At 41.6% G+C, this 23,139-nt stretch overlaps 2 protein-coding genes across 2 annotated transcripts in view; both read left to right on the top strand.

Annotated features, from left to right (window-relative positions):
* The window catches only part of grk5l (G protein-coupled receptor kinase 5 like), a 34,411-nt gene extending 24,097 nt beyond the window's left edge, over positions 1-10,314 (top strand). The window contains exons 4-16 of the mRNA XM_061730828.1: positions 2,118-2,195; positions 2,419-2,516; positions 2,702-2,794; positions 5,298-5,361; positions 5,452-5,592; positions 5,699-5,889; positions 5,971-6,008; positions 6,206-6,295; positions 6,376-6,584; positions 6,671-6,808; positions 9,576-9,713; positions 9,848-9,979; positions 10,089-10,314. Of these exons, the coding sequence (XP_061586812.1) occupies positions 2,118-2,195; positions 2,419-2,516; positions 2,702-2,794; positions 5,298-5,361; positions 5,452-5,592; positions 5,699-5,889; positions 5,971-6,008; positions 6,206-6,295; positions 6,376-6,584; positions 6,671-6,808; positions 9,576-9,713; positions 9,848-9,979; positions 10,089-10,172 (1,494 nt within the window). The 3' untranslated portion in view covers positions 10,173-10,314. The remainder of the gene's footprint in view (positions 1-2,117; positions 2,196-2,418; positions 2,517-2,701; positions 2,795-5,297; positions 5,362-5,451; positions 5,593-5,698; positions 5,890-5,970; positions 6,009-6,205; positions 6,296-6,375; positions 6,585-6,670; positions 6,809-9,575; positions 9,714-9,847; positions 9,980-10,088) is intronic.
* A 4,696-nt stretch (positions 10,315-15,010) lies between these two features.
* Positions 15,011-18,200, top strand: star (steroidogenic acute regulatory protein). Its single transcript, XM_061730829.1, has 7 exons — positions 15,011-15,200; positions 15,428-15,535; positions 15,620-15,747; positions 15,860-16,018; positions 16,171-16,355; positions 16,475-16,568; positions 17,864-18,200. The coding sequence occupies exons 1-7, from the start codon at positions 15,137-15,139 to the stop codon at positions 17,981-17,983; spliced, it is 858 nt and encodes a 285-aa protein (XP_061586813.1). The 5' UTR covers positions 15,011-15,136; the 3' UTR covers positions 17,984-18,200.
* The last annotated feature ends 4,939 nt before the right edge of the window (positions 18,201-23,139 follow it).

Genomic DNA, 23,139 nt, shown 5'->3' with positions numbered 1-23,139 from the left:
CTAAAGCATGTTATCATCATATAAGAACTATATCATGCAGTACCTAGCCAGTACCTAGAGAGCACACTATACCATCAAAGAGAAAAATGTTTTGCTAGAAATTTTATTTTCAAATGCTCTCATTTCTCTCATCTGCAGTTCAGCCACAGACAGCAGGTCTCTTTTAGGCAGAATCCTGTTGTGAGTCGTGCATTTATCTGGCTCGGATTGTTAAGATACACACCACATATACAGTAGGAACACTGAAGCAATGTAAAATCCAGACAGGTTTTGAAATAACTTTGTATTTCTTTGCTGCACATGAGTGTGATAATCCTTGGGCTTCACTCTTGTTACATTCTTTCGTTTAGTTATTTATTTAATTTTGCTTATATGGCTATGGGCAATGACTTACCAGTATTACAATATTAAAAAAGTTTGTCTGTTTAATCCTCAGATTCTGTACGGTGGTGCATTCAGTAACGAATGGGAGTTCATAATTTCTCATAATTAATTTGTGACTCGAGGGAGAAAGAATTACCAACATGGAATCATATTTTCCTTGCGTGGTGATACAAAGCATTAGACAAAGTACTGGTGGGATTATATTACCTCATATTTTTCAGAAGTCAGGTAACATTTATAACTACTGATGAGGTTGTTGGTAATAGCAAAGTAAAAACCAAGAGATGATGGTTTCACCTCTCATTTCCATATTAGGCAAATAATCTTTGTCAGGATTCCACTTTGACTTGCAGGGGGCAGTACCAATGGATGCAGAGGAAACTATCTCTGGACACTATTGGATAAGCATAGAGCCAATCAGAGAAACATATCATGTGTCAATTCATTTAATTTCATTTATTGATTAATTCCATTGTATAGAGGGTAACAACATTAACACTAGTATGAATCTATGTATCTATAAGTAAATATATACATATACAAACGTGCATAAATCCACATTTTCACATATAGAACCCCTTGTAAATAAATCTATATAAATAAATGAATCTGTTTTGTACACAAAATAAATAAATAAAACCTAATGTGTACACACCTATCTATAAATACATACCTATATACATGCACACGCATAATAATACACATTACAGATAAATCCTCTTTAACATGTCTGAAAAAGGGTAGGAAGAAGTAACACTTATTTAATCCTACCCATTCTCCAGTAGTCCATGATGACACTTCATCACTTACAATTCATCGGGTTTTCTGAGTGTTATGAATTTATGAAAGAAAAAAAAACACATCTACATATAAAGTAATGCAGAAAGTAATCTAATATTAGTTTAATGCTAAGTTTTAGAGTTTTAAATTCACATCCAGATAGACATTCAGATCCAACTACACACTGATACTCACATACACATTCACACCCACATATGCAGTGCAACCTGAGAGCGCCCAGAACCCCCCCAATCCCACCATGCTGCATCCCACTCTACACCATGCACTGTATGGTGTACAGTGGAGGAGCGCCTGTGAATGAACATTTTTGCAGTAAAAGTTGTTTATCCAAGGAGTTATTATCAATTCTACAACCATCTTGGTTGCTTTGAATAGTGATTCTAGAAAAGCCACCGTTTGATCATTGTATAAAGACCGCCCTCTCCCCATGACTGGTTGAGTATGTTCTGTACGGGTGGAAATTTCTGTGATGACCAGACCCATTTGATGAGAGGGAAGTTTCGTGAAATGAATGAGTCGGTCATGTTTGGGCCTCGTCCCATACAGGTAAAGAGGTACTTTGAGGACAAATTCTGTATTTTACACCTTGACAGATAAAACTGACTTGGTTCCACTGAAAATTTGAAAGGATAGCCTTATAAGCTGACGATCGATCTTATGTAGCATTTTCAATCTTAAACATGCAAATAAAATGGATACGGTTTAGTTGACTCAGTAGCAAAGCTTCAGGAATCAGCAAAAAAGGTTTAACTGCTGGCAACCTCAAAGTTGTTATTAATGTTTTACATCTCCTCCAGTAGATCTAGTAAATGATTAATCATGCAATAAACATGCCATTAGAAAAATCATCTCCATTGAAACTTGCTAATAACAGTGTGTGATACAAATGTTGGCTCGAAATGCGTGATTGACATGGTTATTTTGTTATTTAGGAAGACTACGAGGTAACACCTGATGAAAATAGAAAAAACAGAGGGGAACAAATCATCAAGGCTTTTCTCTCAAAACAAGTAAGTTCATGTATCTGATATTTTATTTATTTATTCATTTTACATGTTAGTGAAGAATGGAATATTTTTAGCACATTGAAGAAATGTTTATTGAATTTCAAAAAGCTGCTTACAAGTGTGTGTTAGTACATGAGAGAAATTATACATGATCACTTTGAAATTAAAGTGTCAGTGTACATGTGTGCTCATATGACTGTGTGTGTGTTTACATATGTTGTTTTAGTCACCACAGCGAGTGGACATAGCAGAAGTTTTTGCAGAGCAATGTCGAGAGAACCTTGAGCACAGTCCTTGTAAGGAAATCTTCAGCAACTGCCGCAAGTGAGTCGCTTATTCCTTTGCTCTCACCTGCCTGCTGCAGTCTCACCTGTCTCTTTTCTTTTTCCCATTTTTTAAAATATATTTTCATTTTGTGTTGTGTATTTTCCTCACTGAAATGTATCCAGAAACACATCCTCCGATGTAAGTGTTGTCACTAATCCAGCTGTGTTGTTTGTTTGACCCAGGGCTGTCCATGACTACCTGAGCGGAGCTCCATTTTCAGACTACCAGAACAGCATGTACTTTGACCGCTTCCTGCAGTGGAAGATGCTGGAGAGGTTGTTTAGTTTTTTGTTTGTCTGAATCCTGCTCTTGGCTTTGAAGTCCACATGCTGAATGCACACACATGCAAAAAAGAAAATACAATAAATTTACTGGAGAGACATATTAGTTTGTCGCCTGTGGAGTAAATTGTAAGAGTGGCTCTGTCCTGATATAGAAGGTGTTCAGGTGCATTGAAGGCTGAACAGCTTTTTAATATTATGTAAAAGGCGTTGGAAAGCAAGTTATTTTTACATATTGTTTTCATTATTTATATAATTTTATGAGAAGATTATATCATATTTTATGCAAATCTGCAAAAATAACTTGCACTACCTCTTTTTGCATGTAATTCATTATTCAAATGAATATGTTATAAATTAAAAGAAAAGTACTGATGGTTTTGCAAGTTAAATATATATATTGACTGCGCCCGTTGTGTTTCTGTGAAGTTTTCATTCAACAATGATGAGGACATGCAGTTTCAGCAATATGCAAAGCTAACTTGTGTAGACTTGTGTAACATAAAAGGGTTAATGTGAAACTCTGCAAAACTATGGTTGAAAAATAATGGAAAACAATTACCCAAAATATTTTATCTCAGGAAAAAAAGATAATAAAAGGAACCTTAAGATCCAGATCCCCTAAAAACCATATAAGAACCACAGTTATAGGTAAATCACAAACATATCAGCAATTTGCACTTTGTGGGTCGTTATACTGAGAGGATGAGATTGGTATTTATGAGTACTTAGTGTCTTACCTTCAATAAGCACCGTCAACAGCACTGTCACCCACAGCCATGTCCATATGGGCCCCATAAGAGCAAAAAGTGGGGTGCAAAATTAGTCCCACAGACTCCATGGTGGCCTGTGTTTGCTTATAAGGACCCTGGCTGAGATTTAACTGGATTTTAAGGAGGAAACTCATTTTGCTTGCATCCACAATCTTGTTCTTTGGCACACTGATAGACTGAAATGTGTGGGGCCCAACTGTTTAATTTTTCTAGTGTGAGGCATATGTTACTGAAACTACATGGGAACCACACAATATTCCCCTTTGTTATGCCCATTTAGTACACTTGTATCCCCCAGGGGCCCCGTATGTGTTTGGGCCACATAGGCTTCCTATTTAGGGACAATAATACTGAAAGCATGACATTTGCCTAGTTAAACCCCAAGCCCGCTCTGCACACACATGACCCAGTTTTAATCCAGGTGGGGCCCACATGGACTTGCTGGCTGGGTAGGCTATATCCACACTGGTATTGCAAATATGTGTAAAATATCTTGATTTACATTACAATAACATTAACGTATATCACAGGGCCACCCATTCATTCATTCATTCATTCATTCATTCATTTTTTCATTCATTCATTCATTCATTCATCCACTGAGCATGCACACATGAGTGAAATCCAGCCAATGTGGGACCCATGTGAGACATAAATGGACTGAAAAAAGGGACCCCATGCATATGGGGCCAATGTGTGCCCACCGGGTTCCCTTATGAGGCTGCCACAAATGGGACCCAAATAAGACACTCATTTTGAACCCACACCCATTCATTACATTATATTACATTCAGCAGACGCTTTTATCCAAAGCAACTTACAACAGAGAAATACAATCAAGCCACAGTAGCACAGTTGATCACAAAGTCAGTGCAGTTAAGTCAGCATTCATCATCCATGTGCTCTAGCATAACCCCAGTGACCAATTCTGAGTGTGCCAATATGAAACCCCATTTTTCAGCCGATTATATCTCAGATGAGCCCCAAGTACAGATGTTGGCTTGGGAGCAGGCTAGAAATAACTTCTGCTGGAGTTAGTTCCTATAATAACTCATAGTGGCTTTCCTCCCATGCCTGTAAGCAGGTGTAGTGTTATGAAATGCAAACTTTGGCTGCAAAGTAGCTCACAGCAACGACAGAGACAGTAGTGCGTGCTGATCACAGTAGCTTTAACTGTTGGATGCAAAAGTGACATGATATGAATATATTTAATGCAGGGTTTGCGCAAACCACTATGACATTTTTTAGGTTTTAATTCATTAGTCTGTTAAAATGTCTACCTCCATGGCCCCTCAATCTGAGAGACGGTTGAGCTCCCCATCAGAATTTTTATCTGATTCCCCGAGCTAAGAGAGCCATGACAGCTGCCTCCTGCAGATCAGATACTGACCCCTCATAGATACTTCCTACCACTCTGAAAATGACTTGAAAATTAAGACGAAAATGGCCTGGATATATTAAAATTTCAGAGTAAAATGTTGGCTCTTGACATGCTAACATTTTATGATGAGCGGATATCAAAGGCTGTTAGAAGTACGCAGCAGGCTTCCAGGGCTGCCTTGATTGTATCTGTGTCTGGGAAGTGAAATTACATACAGGAGGCCCCACCCTCTGCACAGGAAACAGACTCAGAAGGGTATTGAGTTCCCGAGATAATATCGCTGTCTTGATCAATACCATATAAGCATCTATTAATGGATTTTGCTGTGTCTGTGCTCCATCAGGCAACCCATCACTAAAGACACGTTCAGACAGTACCGAGTGCTCGGGAAGGGGGGGTTCGGAGAGGTAAGAGATACAGTAGCAAGCAGTGATTTTTAAACCTAGAATATTGTGATTTGATGGTAACGTATTTGTTACTCTTGTTTTTTTCTCCAGGTGTGTGCATGCCAGGTCAGAGCAACAGGGAAGATGTATGCCTGCAAGAAGCTGGAGAAGAAGAGGATCAAGAAGAGGAAAGGGGAGTCTATGGCTCTCAACGAGAAGCAGATTTTAGAGAAAGTCAACAGCAGATTTGTTGTGAGTAAATGTAAAAGAGTGTTTTCTAGCACAAGCACTTAAGATCTCCTCTGTATGCATTTCGGCACGCATTTATCCCACTTCACATGCACTTGTACTCCTTCAGGTGAGCTTAGCGTATGCATATGAGACCAAAGATGCTCTGTGTCTGGTGCTGACCATCATGAACGGTGGAGACCTGAAGTTTCACATCTACAACATGGGCACACCGGGATTCGAGAAAGACAGGGTCCAGTTTTACGCTGCTCAGATCGGCTGTGGACTCAACCATTTGCACATGGAATCTATTGTCTACAGGTAGCACTTGAAAGCCTTTTGTCATATAACTTTCAGTTAAATTTTCATGTTTGTCTGTAAATCAATCATGTTTATTTGCAGAGATTTGAAACCGGAGAACATCCTTTTAGATGACAACGGTGAGTTTTGAAGCGTCATTTGCTCAGATTTCTGATTACTGTTTAGCACAGCATTTTTTGTGAAACCACGTTAACAATGTTCGAAATAGTTTTCGAACATTGTTAGAGTTAGAGTTGCAATAAAAAAAAAAAGAATAGACAAAAGTTAGAGGGGCATGTGTGAATTATCAGCTGATGACTCTGCAGTTGTGCTGCAGGACACATTCGCATTTCTGACCTGGGGCTGGCCATCAAAGTGCCTGATGGAGAACTCATCAGAGGCAGGGTGGGGACAGTAGGCTACATGGGTAAGAAATATTGCTGTCAACATTTCCAAAAATACATTTCCAACTGCATAACGTAACACAGAATTTTCCTTTCTGTACAGCTCCGGAGGTGATCAACAATGAAAAATATGCCATGAGTCCTGATTGGTGGGGTTTGGGCTGCCTCATTTACGAGATGACTGCCGGACGATCGCCCTTTCGCGCTCGCAAAGAACGAGTAAAGCGGGAGGAGGTGGAGAGGAGGGTGCAGGAGGAAGAGGAGGAGTACAACGACAAGTTTACAGAGGACACCAAGGCAATCTGTAGGATGGTGAGGACTCATGGAAGAACGTTTGCATAAACAGAGATATAAGCGATGAATAAGTGAATGATTCATCTGTACTTCTGCTCGGCCAGCTGCTCACCAAAGACCCTAAGCAGAGGCTGGGGTGCAAGGCGGATGGAGCAGAGGGCGTTAAGGCCCACTCATTCTTCAAAAACATCAACTTCAAGAGGATGGAGGCTGGAATAGTGGAGCCTCCCTTTGTACCTGATGTGAGTAGTATGTTTTACTGTGAGCTCTGCTTGTGTTAAAACAGTGATGTGAATCGGCCTTGACTGTAGTCTGTACGGCCTTTTTGCTTCAATGGTTACACTAATAAAAATAGTCCAAAATGGCATTATTTTGGCATTTACTATATTTAATCAAGAACATATTTTTTCAGTTTAAGGACATTGTCTTTTTCAAGCTCAGATATGGTTCTCTTCTCCCTCAAAACAGGGTTTCCACACTCAGTTGCACTCTGTTGCACATGCAAACGTCCCACACTCAAATTTGAGCCCCTTCTTTTTCATGGTTTGTTCCTGGATTGTTAACAAGGACCATTTTACAATTCCCACAGTCAATAAAATGTCTGTTATGAAGTTGACCAACAAAATCTTTCACTTCTGAATATACTCAAGTTGTAACTGAGTTGCTACTCTGTAACACCTGTTACGTGCTTTGGTAAGGTCAAAGGTGGATTCATTTCCTTTATGAATGTGGCTGCAAGTAATGCTAAACGGTATATTACTAATGGGAAATGTGAATATTGGTGTATAAACTCCAAAATTTCCGGAAAAGCAGTTATTCCATGTGTGATAAGTGTGGGGGTGATTTCAGCCTTCAACCTTCAGTCATCTGGAGGGGACTATGAAGTAAAATAAGCACTTCCACAAGGAAGCAATGATTTTTTTTATGTTTTTTGATGTTTTGTTGTCAGTCAAGAAATGTTGACAGTGCCATTTGACAGCAATTTAGCAGCAAACCTTGAGGGAGTATTCAGACAGGAGGGCAGTTATGTGTAAATGTCATTTGGTAGTTAGTTGGCACCACCCACTTTTTTTTTGTGCTTGTATAAGTGTAAAAACATTTCAGTTGGGTTAAGGTCTTTGGTTAGCCCATTCCAAAACTTTGATTATTGTATTTAAATCAGTTCTGATGTAGATTTGTGCTTTAGATTAGATACTGCTGTGTGACCAAACATTCAACAAGCTTTAGCAGCTGGGCAGGTGACCTCACGTTTGCCCATGGAATAATCTAGTATACAGACAAGTTGACTCAATGACTGCAAGGGATTGGCTGTAGACCAGCAGATTACTGAAAAACTATCTACTGACTTGTCCACTGGACCTTAAGCTTCAAGACAGCCTGTCTAGAAGTGTCTTCAAAACAACCACCCCCGTGCTTGACAGTGGGCGTGAAGTGAAACACGACCACTTTGTACTCATCGCCCCTTTTACATTGGCGGATACACTGCGTGTAACGCACGGATCTAGAATGTCGTTTGTTCTTTTTACATTGGCGGCGCAGGGTGGCGTGTCGAGCTGGCACTCGCCTCCGGGGGTACACATGTACCACGGGTCAGCTCTAATGTAAACATAACTAAACATAACGTGGGAGGGATTTGTAGATCACGTAACCTGAGTACAGGCCACCAGAAAAGTTTTTTTGTTTATCTATTTATTATTGTTATTTTATAAAAACAAGAAACAGCTGATGAGAGTAACAACAGCAGCAGGACGTCACAGTTAGGGCCTATATTTGCAGGATAAGTAACTGGGGAGACAAGGAGATCCGCGAGCTGCTCAGAATCAGAACAGAGGACGCCATAAACCGCTGTATGTCCCGAAGCATGAGTGATGGTCCATTATTTGATGAACTGGCCAAAGAATGCACGAAGCCAAACCCGGCAAAAACGAGGTGACAAATAACATTCCATGCGTTTATATTACCCAACACGCGTAAAACGCACGTATTATCCAGCGATAACAGTGGGATGCAATCTAAAAAAGCCTACTCTTTCAGAAGTCTTGTTATTCATGTGCAGTTTTTCCAACTTTCATGTTCTGTTTAGACAGCAGAGGCTCCTGGCAGCCCTTCTAAACAAGCCAGTTGTGCTATCATAAACTTTAAGATTAATTATGCTCAGTCAGACTTGAGGGGTCCAATATGTAGCTAGCTTTAGTTCTTATTATTATTGTTGTTTTTCTCAGAGCATTTTACAGTCTGACCTTGGTTGGCTGACACATCCACTCCTGGGAAGGTTGGCGGTTGCCTTGAATGCTTTGCACTTGTGAATAACCATTTCCAGGTTTATGTGTTGAAATAGATGTTTCTCTAAGACTATTGCTTATGTCTTTCCCTCTTGGCATTGTGTCAGCACACACCTCTTACAAACGGCACCCAGAGGTGTCCATTTCCAGTAACTCAACAAACAAAACAAAAATGCTTGCTTTTTTTGCATTCCGCACACCTGATCAATTGATCAATTCATAGAGGGCTGATGGTCGAGAACGTTCCCTCTTAAATAATGTGGAAGCAGGAAGGCCATACGTAGTATTTCCCATCCCAATCTTTGTTCTTCTGTGTGACGTCATTTTAGTTAAATAAAGAATGGCACAATAATAAAAAACTTTCTTTGGTTGTTTGCCTGTGGTTATTATTACTAAGCTTCAGTACAATCAGATTATTATTGTTGAATTTACATACACAAAAAAAACAATTAATGAAGTGGGTGCTCGTTTTTCCACATCTGTTTGCTTGTGTAATTGTTTGTATGTGAATCTTAGTGCACAAACATCATTTTGAAAAGGAACAGCGCAATCAGAAAACTATGCTCTTGATTAAATGTAATAATATACCCCCATTTACTTTATGAGGGAAATTTCCCATTAAGAACAGCGAGTACAATGAACTGGTGATAAATTATCTATTAAGATATACTAGTCTCAAGTTTTTCCTCTCAACCTCATCTTTTTCATGGTCATTGCCCTCTCTCAGCCTAGGGCAGTGTACTGCAAGGATGTTTTGGACATAGAGCAGTTCTCCACAGTCAAGGGAGTAAATTTGGACCAAACTGACAACGACTTCTACTCCAAATTTGCTACAGGCAGTGTTTCCATCCCATGGCAGAATGAGGTAAGTCAGTGCACTTTATATGACGTTTTTAAATGCTCAGTGCAGTTTGTAAAACTGCTGGAGCCGCTCACTTACTGGTCGTCAAATGATCTCTTCCCTTATTATTTCCTTTCTCATCCTTCCCTCTCCTTTAGATGATAGAAACTGAGTGTTTCAGAGATTTGAATGTGTTTGGGCCTCAAGGGACGAGACCTCCGGATCTGGACTGGAATCAGCCTCCAGAGCCACCCAGACGCAGCCTGCTGGACAGGATCTTCCGGAGGCATGTAAGTGAACGCACAGTCATACACACTCACAAACCTTGATGTACTTGTTCAAATTAACCAAGACAAGTTTCTCTCTCTCTCTTTCTCTCTCTCTCTGAATTTGCTGCAGCACCCAGAGGTGTCTATTTCCAACAGCCGTGTGCAGTCTTCCAGTGTAAATTCTGTGGACTCTATGTCCAACTCTGCCCCCTAGTGGCGCAGTGATAGCCTGGGAGCCATACACAAGGAAGGGAGCTCGGAAGGGCTTCCCCACTGCTGATTGGTCCACAACTGGGCCTGAGCAGCAGCTGGAGACAGCCTGTCTAGGAGCCTAAATGGTCAGCCCATGGGGAGGGATGGGGTGGGGGGGTGGGTGGGGTGGCGGGCCCTGAGACCCTGGGCATTTATAGTAGGGTGGTCAATGTTGCAGAGACATTTGGAAAGATTCAAACTTTACTCACCCTCAGGATTGTTGGACTATAGAACAGAGCCACTGATGTTGTTGAAAGCAGAAAAGGATAGAAAACAAGCTAATATTCAGGGGATCCACTGTATAATAAAGACCACCACAGGGGATTGAAGCTTGGGGGTCATGGTGAATATTTTTGCTTTTCCAGAAAAGGACTTTCTTTTTCCAGTCATTTTCAGTCTTGTTGTTTCTGGCCTGTATCCTGTACAGATATTTCTCTCATCTACTCCATCCCCTAAGTGTCAGCATCTGCACAACTCGTACTCTTAACTTATTCTTTCTCTTTATATCACCTCCCATACCTCGGATCACTCCTAAACATTCAGAACACATCACCTCAACAACCTCAACGCATATTGTACATTGCCTTGCGTACACTCAGGCCAAAGATAGCAGTTTTAGTTTCGTGATACTGTTGTCATGTTGAATTGTTGGTTTTTGGAGGTTTTTAGCTGTCGTGTAGAACCACAGGAGGATCAGAATGTGTGATCCCTTTTTAAACACTTTCTCTAAATATGAGCCTGCAGACATATCATACTGCTTAAAGCACACATGCATACAGTACATAAACAATCAGATAGACGCACACACTCAGAATTGTGAGAATCGTGTTGTGTTTTGATTGCATGGACAAGTGTAAGTATGGACAGCTGTATCCCTTTTGCTTCTGCATACCTCATTCCACTGATGTTACCATCTTATACACAGACGTCTCCCTCGGTTTACAGTGTCACTTTATATTAGACATTATGTGGGATTTGAAAAACTAATTAATATGCTGTACAGAAACTGATTATTTTTCTTTCTCCATTTTCTGTCCCCATGGAGAGGAAGGGAACACATGCACTCAGCCTGACTTACAAGTTGCACATTTTAAAATAATGTCATGCTGTTTGGTTACCAAATGAAAATGTTTTACCTCTAATCATTAAGGCACATTGTTGTATTGATATTGTCACATGCCGCTTATTTTCTACATCCAAAACTGAAGTGTTCTTCTTGTTCTCCCTATGCCTTTTTCCATGTAAAAGATATTGCTGCATAATCATTGTTGTTTCCTGTATAGGTTTTTCATATTTTGCCCCCACCCCCACCCCCAGAAACCTACTTTTAACTTGTTCTTCAAAATGCCTCACAAATCTAAAGGGTCTTCCTCTTGCTTTGTGCCCAGCTGTAATCAAAGACACAGGGTATCAACAGCTATATGAAAGGTTTAACTTAACAAAATCCTCTTGAATCAGTCCAGTTGCTTCACTTGAGTGCAGATGAAGAGGAGAGGAAGACACCAGAGGATCTCCACACAAAGAAGTGGCCTTCTTGCAGCAGCACAGCCAATTAAAAGGGAGGAAGAGCTTCATTTCTTTTGCTTGTTTTAAGAATGTGGTATTCTCCCTATTTTCGGTAGTGGAAGCTGTTCCATGCAGTAATTTCAATTGTCCTTACCAATCTCACAAAAGCCTAATTTTTTTTCTTTGTGTAGTTGATATGAAAAAAAAAAAATAAAAATTGGGTTCAGACTGAAGTGCCTCCTTGTTAGCATGATCTCCCAGACAATGCCCTCACAGACATCAGCACTTTGTTTATTTTCTGACTGTCATGCTCTGTTTGCTTCACTGGGGAACATAAATACACATTGACTCACACAGTTTGTTGGAAGTGAAGGGAAAGAGGAAGAAAGGATGGAGTGCAGAGATTTTGTGAGGGAATTTTCCTTCTTAATGTGATGTACAGCGAAGTGCTGAGTGCATGTGAAAGCCAAACTCACTGTGTCATTCAAGTCCCAATAAACTCTGTACTATAGTTTGAATACTCACAAGTTGTCTGCCTCTTTATTTCTATTATGTTCATGTTGTAAAATGTGTGCGTATGTTTGAAGATAATGTTGTTTTTTTGTTTGTTTTTGTGGCTGCCGGACATCACAATTGAACCTGGAGGAGCAAAAAAACTGCGAGGCATTTCAAAAAACTATATTTCCCAAAAAGCTGTGTTTATGGAAATCTTCTTATCCTTGTATTCATGTATCTGAACTGTTTTTTTTTTAGCCTCTTTCATCTTTTGAAAGAATGTCTTGTAGCATGACCATTTGAAAAAGGCTATATTTAATGTCTCTATCATATTCCACCCTTTTTCGTTAAGTGAGACAATTTAGAGTGCAGACATTAGAGAATTTTAGGGAACATCTGGCCTCATGGGTGGCAGCAATATTCATAACTTTAATCTTAGATTTGTACCCATTTGTCATGTTTAGTCATATGCACTTAACACTGAAACGGTATTTGGTTTCTGTGATCATTCTGCTGCATGTTGGTCATGCGGACATGGTGTAAGAAATTATTGGGCACAATAACTAACAGGTAACGACTGTGGATTGCGGGTATCTTTTCCTTTAACTTTCTGTAATTAACAAACTTCTAGCTAAATATGGTGGAAAATAAGATTTAAAAAAAAAACTACTGTGTCTAAGTGTCATCCTGAAGTCAAACATGTTCGGTCCATCTTTTCAGACTATACGGTAGACATCATCAGTAGGTCCTGGTTCTGGACATCAAATGCTAAAGTTCACAGGAAAAAATGCCCTTACTTGTCAGAGATACAATTTATAGGAGAGACTTTGACATTCAGATTCCAGGTGCACTTGCCAGCCTTGGATCCACATCAGACAAAGGCAGTTTGACGCAAAACTGAAGCTCATTAAAACAGAATTCTGTGCTTGCCAAATGGGGTCTCATTCGACCAGGCATATGACCAACTTCGGTTCCAGATTCTTTGTCTCAAAAAACACAAAAAAAAAAACAGCTTTACAGTACAAGAGACATGGGAGCCTGGCCTATGCGCGCTGTGTATGTGTAATGGGTCAGCCAGTACAAGGCCTGCGTGTTCCCATGTTAGATGAGAGAAGCCTGGAGGGATGCAAGGTTGCAGGTTAAGGTAACTTTAGTCTTTCTGCAGGATTTATTAATCACTTCTTGTTTTCTGTGTGCTTGTTCCTACACTAATCAGATGACCCACTTCTCCACTGACAACTTCCCATTCCTGTGCACTGTTGACTCTGGGAACATGTTTGACGTGCAACCTCCTGGAGCAATATTACTGTTAGATAGCTCGTATTTTTCCTGGATCAAGAATGCAAGGTTCACAAAACATGCTAGCAAGATGATAAAATGTGTTTTTAAGATTGGCTGAGCCACTTGATTCTTGATCAGGCCTTTTGGAAAATCTTATAAAAAGTGTGATTCAAAGTCTTACCAGGAAAACACTGATAGCAGCACTATAATTAAATGTAATAAACTCTGTCTCTGCGACTATGTTCAACCATCTTTAACACAGTTTATTGTTTTTACTTCCTTACTTATGTGTCCTCTATTAATTCTGTTAACCTTTTCCCCAAGTATGAGAGAAAAGCAGTCATATTAAAAAATAAAATAAAATACTGCGCAATGAGAAGCTTCGTAGGAGAAAACAATACTTGGCTTTCTTTAAGAGGGTATTTCATGACCAAGTGTACTTGAAGAAACCATCTTACCCCTCCCAGCCTCTTCACAGTAAACATGCAGAATATAAACCTTCACCGATGTCTAACACCATCAACTCAAGCTTACTTTTAATATCTGTAGTTCAGTTTCTATATTTTTTTCTAGTAGAATCAATTCAATATTTCCCTTCATATTTTTTGTTCATTTTTTTGGTCCTTTTTTGAAACACAAAACAAGATAAAAAAGAGTTCTAGTCTTTTACTAAATTAGGAAATAAATAATTATTTAATAAAAACAGTGCACTACGTACGCACATTGTTTTTTTATGCCAACTAGGGGTTCATTGTGAAGAAAATATACTATTATGTACACAATGACATCACTTGCTTTAGAGTGGCTTGACTCACAGATAAACTCTCTTTACAAACTGTTATCCATAACTTACATCATACAAACAAACGTAATAAATCACTTAAAACGAACTTAAAACTATATAAAATGTTGCCATCCGCTAAAAAGAAGCTCAGTCTCTAGGATAAACAGAACAGTCCCTGGGCCGATGGGGGATTTCCACTCATTTTCAGTGATGCTGGAGACTTGCAGTGACTATTCTGAAATATCAAACTTTATTGGGGGAGAAACAAGCCAAATGTAATGGAACATTTCTGCCCTCGACTTCCATGGTGTTTATGGTGTAATGGACCATGAGAGGATGGATGAGTCACTCAAGGTCTCTCCCACTGACAGCTCTTTCGGGCACTGATGAGGGTCTGTCACCCATTTGTATGCATTGCGTGTGTGTGTGTGTGTGAGAGAGAGAGAGAGAGAGAGAGAGAGAGAGAGAGAGAGAGAGAGAGAGAGAGAGAGAGAGAGAGAGAGAGAGTGCATGTAAAGCAGTGGGCCTGGGCACTGGATGTTATCTTTAATGTGTTTGTGTGAATCTGAGACATGCTCGTCGTGTCCGCGAGGCAACCTTGGTGACATGGCCTTTGGAACAGTGAGCTGATCTGTGTGTTTATCTGTGTGGTGATAGCAAGCTGGCCTTGTGGGCAGCCCTCTTATATATATGGACCCTCTCCGACATCCACAGAAAGACAACCAGGACTCTCTGCAGCACTCTCTGCTACTCAGCTTAATATTTCCAGTTCATACAAAAGTTTATAATCTGTTTACTTTTGAAGTATTTTAATTCTTTTAAAACTTTTATATAGTCCTGCAACAACAAAAAACAAAAGGATGCTGCCTGCAACTTTTAAACTGTGTGCTGGCATCTCCTATCGGCATATGAGAAACATGACATGTGAGTCCAGTTGGACTGGCATTCAGCACAGTTCCCTTTTCATCGTTTTCTCCACATGCTGGTTCATGCTGGAATGCCCAGTTGTCCAGTTGAAGTCTGCATGCAGAGATCAGAACACAGAATTCACTCGAATGTTTTCTTGTCGTGACATTTTTTCGTGGTTTTGCTGCACAGTTGATCAGGTAAAATACATATGAAATGGATAACACTCTCTCTCTGTTTTCCAGGTTTGAGAAAGAACGCTGTGGTAGCCATTCATCATGAACTCAACAAGCTGGCAGGTCCTGGACCCAGCAATTGGATCAGTCAAGTCCGGCGGCGAAGCTCTCTTCTCAGTGAGTTGTGATTCACTGAGGCCAATGTGATCTCACACAACTTGCATGGCAGGTTCTTTGGTTTACATGCTACTGTATTCTAAGGTTCACGGATTGAGGAGGAGGGGTACAGTGAAGAGGACATGTCTTATGTGAAACAAGGGGAGGATGCACTGAAGAAGGCCATCAGCATCCTCAGTGAACAGGATGACTGGACCATTGAAACTGTAGCTGTGAGTAAAGTTATTAACCCAGTTACCTACCAGTGGTGATGTAAAATAGATGTGTTTTGAGTTTATGATGTGGTTGCAATGGCACATACAACCCGTTTCTACCCATCTGCAGGCAAATGGAGATAAGGTCCTGAGTAAGGTGTTGCCCGACATTGGGAAGGTGTTCAAACTGGAAGTGGTGTTGGAGCAACAACCTAAAAGCCTTTATGAAGAGCTGGTGGGAAATATGGAGCAAATGGGGGAGTGGAACCCTAATGTCAAAGAGGTCAAAGTAAGAGAGCTGGGATCTTTCAACTTGGAAAATATTGTATTAAGGATTGCTTTTTTGATTGTGATATTTAAACTACTTTTAGAAATACTCAAAGTACAGAACATATAGTCAAGATCACTGGATGACGTTTTTTACTTTTTGGGATGCTCCAGATTCTTCAAAAGATTGGCCAGGACACAATGGTTACCCATGAGGTTTCTGCAGAAACGCCTGGCAATGTGGTCGGACCAAGGGACTTTGTCAGCGTCCGCTGCACCAAACGTCGCGGCTCCACCTGCTTCCTGGCTGGGATGTCCACTCAACACCCAAAAATGCCAGAGCAGAAGGGTGTAGTCAGGTAAATTGATACATTTATGATCATTTCATTTTCGTGAAATGGGCATGCACTATTTGTAAACAATCCATGGATCTCTAACCCTGTTTAAACTGAACACGATTCACGTCGTTTTTTTTCAGAGCCGAGAATGGACCTACCTGTATAGTGATGAAGCCATGTGCTGAAGACCCCAATAAGACCCAGTTTACCTGGTTACTGAGTATAGATCTAAAGGTATAAGTGGTCACCATGTCAACATTTCTTTAACAATGAGCATACATAATTAGGGCCCGAGCACTTACAGTGCGAAGGCCCTATTTTTTATTCTTTGTTTTCCTTCTGACGAAAGGAGGGCCTTTTTGCCCCCCTAAACGTGCCCCACGTTGTATTTGCAGGAATCTTTATTAGGGCCCGAGCACCTTCAGTGCGAAGGCCCTATTGTATCTGTAGGAATTTTTATTATTTTTATTTATTTATTTTTTCTTCTGACAAAAGGAAGGCCTTTTTGCCCCCCTTAACGTGCCCAAAAAGTCATCAAATTTTGCACGCAAGGCAGTCCTGGCGAAAAATTTGATATTTAATGGTTTGCATTAATGGGTGTGGCAAAATGGCTCAACAGCGCCCCCTAGAAAACTTTGTGCCTCAAGCCCCACAATACGGTTTGATGTACATGCACGAAAATCGGTACACACCTGTATCATGTGGCAACTTAAAGAAAAGTCTCTTGGCGCCACCGAACCGAAGAGGACCGAACAGGAAGTCGGCCATTTTGAATTAATCGTGTCATTTTGGCGAAATGTATGCCATTTCTTCAGCCGCTTCAGAGCCCGAACCGTAACGTGCACCCAGGTGTGTTATACATCAAAATATGCGTCTCCATCCTGTGATTACGTGCATTACTTTTCTCTTTCAAAAGCGTTACCGTGGCGACGCTAGATGCCAAAAAGCGCGCCCCCCCCTTCATCTGATCCATATTTGATAGTTCCCCAAAAGTCATCAAATTTTGCACCCAAGCCAGGCCTGGCGAAAAATTTGATATTTCATGGTTTGCATTAATGGGCGTGGCCTAATGGCTCAACAGCGCCCCCTAGAAAACTTTTCTCTGCCATAACTTTTGAACGGGTTGTGATAAAGACATGTGGGTGGTGTCATCGGACTCGGTATTGAGTCCTTGAACTTCATTGGCCTGAATTAGCCCCGCCCCTTCTTCTGATTGGCTGTCCCTTTTTTCTGTTATAACTTTTGAATGGTTTGACATAAAGACTCGTGGGTGTTGTCATCGGACATGGTTTTGAATCCCTTGACCATAATTGGTGTGAATTAACCCCGCCCCTTCTGATTGGTCGATATTTCATAATTCCTATTTTCTGCCATAACTTTTGAATGGTTTGACATAAAGAGTCGTGGGTGGTGTCATCAGACTTAGTTTTAAGTCCTTGACCTTAATTGGTGAAAATTGCACGCGCGAGGGCCCGTTCATCACTGCTTGCAGCTTTAATTTAACATTTTTTTGTCTTTTGCACCTGCAGGGCTGGATCCCAAAGACAATCATAAACAGAGTGCTGTCTCAGACGCAAGTGGACTTTGCCAACCACCTCAGAGACAGGATGGCTGATAATGTTTCTATGGAGATGGCTCATGCTTGCTGACACATGACGCCTCTTGAGCGTTCGCACAGTGCACTCAGCAGTGGCAGAGGGGCAACCCAGGCTCATTGAAATACCCATCTAGATCTGCTTTTAACTACTGAAAAACAAGTAAAACCAAGAGAGCATGAAGAATTGTGCTGTTGTGAGACTGACAGAAAAATCTCAAAAAACAAGTCTCAAAATATGCTAAAACTTTTTGCACTAAACCTATTGTCTTCTGAGACAGAGCTATACATTTTGAAAGCATCAGCAAAATGAGAAGCACGCAGTATTTTGAATGCAGTTTGATTCAAAGAAACTTCTGTCTTGAAATAAAATTCACCCTTTGATTAAGAACCTTCTCATCCTTACAAATGGGTCAACATGGTCAACATACTAGTCAACATTTATGGCTCTGGCCCCACTTTAAATATTTATAAAACTGGACATATTTATCATAATAAATTGAGGTTACTTACAGTTTTTCTCGACGCGGCGACTCGAAGTTGTGGATGCAAGGTCTCCGGTGCCTGCCGTGGCGGCAATCCTAGTGGACACCGGAAGTACAGGATGCCGTCAGACTGAAGAAGGAGTCCAACCGGGCTATGTTAGCCTGTGGGACTCCTGACACAGTAGATAGGAACCGGCAGGCCAAGCAGGCCGCGGCTCGGGCGGTCCTGGAGGCAAAAACTCGGGTTTGGGAGGAGTTCGGTGAGGCCATGGAAAAAGACTTTTCGGTCGGCCTTGAGGAAATTCTGGAGGACCGTTCGGCGCCTCAGAAGGGGGAAGCAGTACTCTGCTGGCACCGTTTACGCTGCTGGTGGGGAGCTGTTGACCTCGACTGGGGACATCGTCGGACGGTGGAAGGAATACTTCGAGGATCTCCTCAATCCGACTGACATTCCTTCCACTGAGGAAGCAGAGAGTGTGGACTCGGGGACGTGCTCATCCATCACCCAAGCCGAGGTCACTGAGGTGGTTCATAAGCTCCTCGGTGGCAGGGCATCGGGGCTGGATGAGATTCGCCCTGAGTACCTCAAGTCTCTGGATGTCGTAGGGCTGTCTTGGTTGACATGCCTCTGCGACATCGCAGGGAGGAAGGGGACAGTACCGCTGGGGTGGCAAACCGGGGTGGTGGTCCCTCTGTTTAAAAAGGGGGACCGGAGAATGTGTTCCAACTATAGGGGATCACACTTCTCAGCAAAGTCTACACCAGGGTACTGGAGAGGAGAATACGGCCGATAGGTGAACCTCGGATTCAGGAGGAACAATGCGGTTTTCATCCCGGTCGTGGAACACTGGACCAGCTCTACACCCTCCGCAGGGTGCTCGAGGGTTCATGGGAATTTGCCCAACCAGTCTACATGTGCTGGATCTGGAGAAGGCATTTGACCGTGTCCCTCGTGCCATTCTGTGGGGGGTGCTCAGTGAGTATGGAGTCCGGGGCCCTCTATTAAGGGCTGTCCGGTCTCTGTATGATCGGAGCAGGAGTTTGGTTCTCATTGCCGGCAGTAGGTCAGACTTGTTCCTGGTGCATGTTGGACTCCGGCAGGGCTGCCCTTTGTCACCGGTTCTGATCATAATTTTTGTGGATGGGATTTCTAGGCGTAGCCAGGGGTCGGAGGGGATCCGGTTTGGGAACCACAGGATTTCATCTCTGCTTTTTGCGAATGATGTTGTCCTGTTGGCTTCATCGGACTGGGACCTTCAGCATATGCTGGGGCGGTTTGAAGCCGAGTGCGACGCGGCAGGGATGAGAATCAGCACCTCCAAAACCGAGGCCATGGTTCTCCACCGGGAAAGGGTGGCGTGCCTTCTCCGGGTGGGGGGAGAAATCCTGCCTCAGGTGGAGGAGTTCAAGTATCTCGGGATCTTGTTCACGAGTGAGGGAAAGATCGTGCGTGAGATTGACAGACGGATTGGTGCAGCGTCCGCAGTTATGCAGTCGATGTACCGGACCGTCGTGGTGAAGAAGGAGCTGAGTCGAAAGGCGAAGCTCTTCATTTACCGGTCAATCTACGCACCTACCCTCACCTATGGTCATGAACTTTGGGTAGTGACCGAAAGGATAAGATCGCGGATACAAGCGGCCGAGATGAGTTTCCTCCGCAGGGTGGCTGGACGCTCCCTTAGAGATAGGGTGAGGAGTTTGGTCACCCGGGAGGAGCTCGAAGTCGAGCCGCTGCTCCTTCACATTGAGAGGAGTCAGCTGAGGTGGCTTGGGCATCTGTACCGGATGCCTCCTGGACGCCTCCCTAGGGAGGTGTTCCAGGCATGTCCCTCCGGGAGGAGACCCTGGGGACACGCCTGAGAGACTATGTCTCTCGGCTGGCCTGGGAACGCCTCGGACTCCCCTCGGAAGAACTGGAGGAAGTGTCTGGGGTGAAGGAAGTCTGGGCATCTCTGCTGAGGCTGCTGCCCCCGCGACCCGGTTCCGGATAAGCGGCAGATGCACAGTTTTTCTTTAATAGTTCAACTTTGATTTGACAAATGACACCACAGGAAATACTGTATCATTTACAGGGCTTAATGACGCCCCCTGCTGGTAGGACTTCATAAAACAGGCTTGTCTTTGACTCTCTCAGCGTAGTAAATACATTTCATCCATCCATCCATTTTCTATACCCGCTTTATCCTTTGCAGGGTCACAGGGGTCTGCTGGAGCCTATCCCAGCTTATTTCAGGCGATACGCAGGGGTTCACCCTGGACAGGTCGCCAGTTCATCGCAGGGCCACATATACACATTCACAGACACACTCACACCTAAGGGCAATTTAGAACCATCAATAACCTACTACACATGTTTTTGGATTGTGGGAGGAAGCCGGAGTACCCAGAGGGAACCCACGCAAGCGCGGGAGAACATGCAAACTCCACACAGAAAGACCCCGCCGGGCCCGTGAGTCAAACCGGAGACCTTGTCGCTGTGAGGCAACAGTGCTAACCACCAAGCCACCGTGCTGCCCAAGTCCATTTCATCTCAGCAGAAACATTTCGTACATTAACAAGATGGACTAGGTTTTCTGTCTTTCCCTCTGTTGTGAAAATGCACTTTAATTTCAATCCTTTATTTATTGATATTACATGCATTAAATTTGACGGACTGCATAAATGAAAGCAGTAGTGCTGATATTCATGCTTTTGTTACGCCGTTGGAGAAACAGCCAAGCAGTTTGGAAACTGATTTCTTTGTCCTTTCTTGGTCAAACAGAACTGAAATAAAATGAAAAATTGAAACATTACAAAAGTCATTTGCTTTACTACGCAGAGGGAAAACATTTTTTTTTGTCTTTATTACACATAATAAAGTGATAAACACTTTCATAGAAATAATGGAGATTGTTGGCCAGAGAAGAAAAAACTATTCAATTAACACATAAACATGACAAGAAGTCTTAAATGTATGCTATATCTGGCAAAAAGAAATGGAAATGGAATATTTTTTTTCTTTCTGAGTGTTTTTTTCATTTACCCAAATGAAGGACATAAAACATTTTCCAAATGTTTTATTATAAAAATGTCTTCCTGCTCCCTGATGGTTTCAGGCTGTCAGTTTGCCAGAGTGAGCAGGTGTTTGTCCATTCAGATGTGTGAGGAGCCCGGCAGCTAGCTGTTCAGTGAGCCAGCAGCACATTCCCCAAGATCAAGTAACGGTGGATTTCATCCCAGACAGGAAATCTGTCCTCCATTATTGCCAGTTGTGTAACATTTTGACAATTTTATGCAGTTTTGTTCTGTCCAAAATGTTTTGCAACAGCTTATTTTTCCTGGAAGTAGTTCAAACTACAAGAGCCGGTGTTAGTTAAGATCAGGGAAGGAGGTCTCACTATCTGTCTTGTACAACTTATCTACACTGCTTCGGAGTTCTTAAATTAGCTCAAATCCCTAAAGCACGAAGAACGTTTCTGAGATGAAACAGGAAGTATGTTGACTACAGCCTGGGCACTGAGGATAGCTGTTATTCACTTTTTCCATAAACCTTTTAAAATGGGTCTTAGACAAATGCTCACTTTGGTTGATCCTGACTCCTGCAGGCTTTACAAGACACACATTTCAGCTCCAAGTTCTAAGGGCTGGCTCTTTCTTGAAAGAATGTTCCACAAGCAAATAACTGACATCTGCTGAAAAGCCCTCAGTATCTGGACAGGCCAAGATATAATGTGAATTGCTGTCATTCACAGGTCTTGTTCAATTATTTGTGTAAAGAGACGAGAGGTAAAACGTCTTAATGTGGAGTTGGATATGGAAATTCATTTGGTACATACATTGTGTAATAAGGCCAGGAAGACAGAACACTCTGCCTGGCAGCCACATTAAATCCTTGGCACTGATGACAGCCTTGGATAATTTATTTTTCTTCTTCTTTTTTTTCCACTCTGTGTCTGGAACTCAGTTCCAAACAGTCTTTTTTTTCTTTCAGGAAAAAAATGAAGGCACATTCTTGCTCTTATAAGGAGTACAAAATAGGAAAAACTCTTCAGACTGACTAGTTAAAAATACATATGTATAATATTGATGGAATAATTGTATTCCCACAATAGTTCTGAGGAAAAATGAATTATTTTTCAGTCTTTTGAATAAAATGGAGTATGTGTACTGATGAAAATTAATTCGCAGGCTTCCTGTTCCCTGATTTATTTCTTTACTCTATAAGTTTTGACAACTATGGCCACAAATGAAAAAAAACAACATTTGTTTGTCTTGTACTGTGTTGTGAATTGCAACTGTCAAAATATGCTTTCATTTTGAAAACATATAGTGAAAATCGTGGTACACACTCAGTTCTTGTGCAAAGATGCAGACATTTCTTTAATATTGTTCAAGAATGTCATTCATAAATGAAGGTCCAAACTAAAAAAGACATATACAGGTACACAGAAACTACATTTTTAGCAAAATTATTCAAAAAAACTAAACTATCTTATTTTGATATATATCTAAACATCTACACGTTTATAATGAAACACAATACTTCAGCTCAGCAACCATTAGGAATCATAAACAGTTGGCCAGTCCCTGATCCTCACCTGCTCTAGAACCATCTCAACCCAATGTTTATTTCATAAAAGATGTTATAGAGACACAGATTCACCATAAGAGCAAAGATCTTTATCATCAGTGTTATGGAGACACAAGGTCATTAAGAAACGGTGTAAACCCATTTCAGTCCAGACCA

Source organism: Cololabis saira, chromosome 9 (assembly GCF_033807715.1).
Source record: "Cololabis saira isolate AMF1-May2022 chromosome 9, fColSai1.1, whole genome shotgun sequence".
Lineage (NCBI taxonomy): Eukaryota > Metazoa > Chordata > Actinopteri > Beloniformes > Belonidae > Cololabis > Cololabis saira.
This window is presented reverse-complemented; position numbering and strand designations above follow the sequence as displayed.

Bases quoted from the DNA above. Each gene is read 5' to 3' on its own strand.
- star (XM_061730829.1), top strand. From the start codon at position 15,137: ATGCTGCCTGCAACTTTTAAACTGTGTGCTGGCATCTCCTATCGGCAT. The intron at 16,019-16,170 runs GTAAGAGAGCTG...GGGATGCTCCAG, and splicing joins CTAATGTCAAAGAGGTCAAA to ATTCTTCAAAAGATTGGCCA. The intron at 16,356-16,474 runs GTAAATTGATAC...GTTTTTTTTCAG, and splicing joins GAGCAGAAGGGTGTAGTCAG to AGCCGAGAATGGACCTACCT.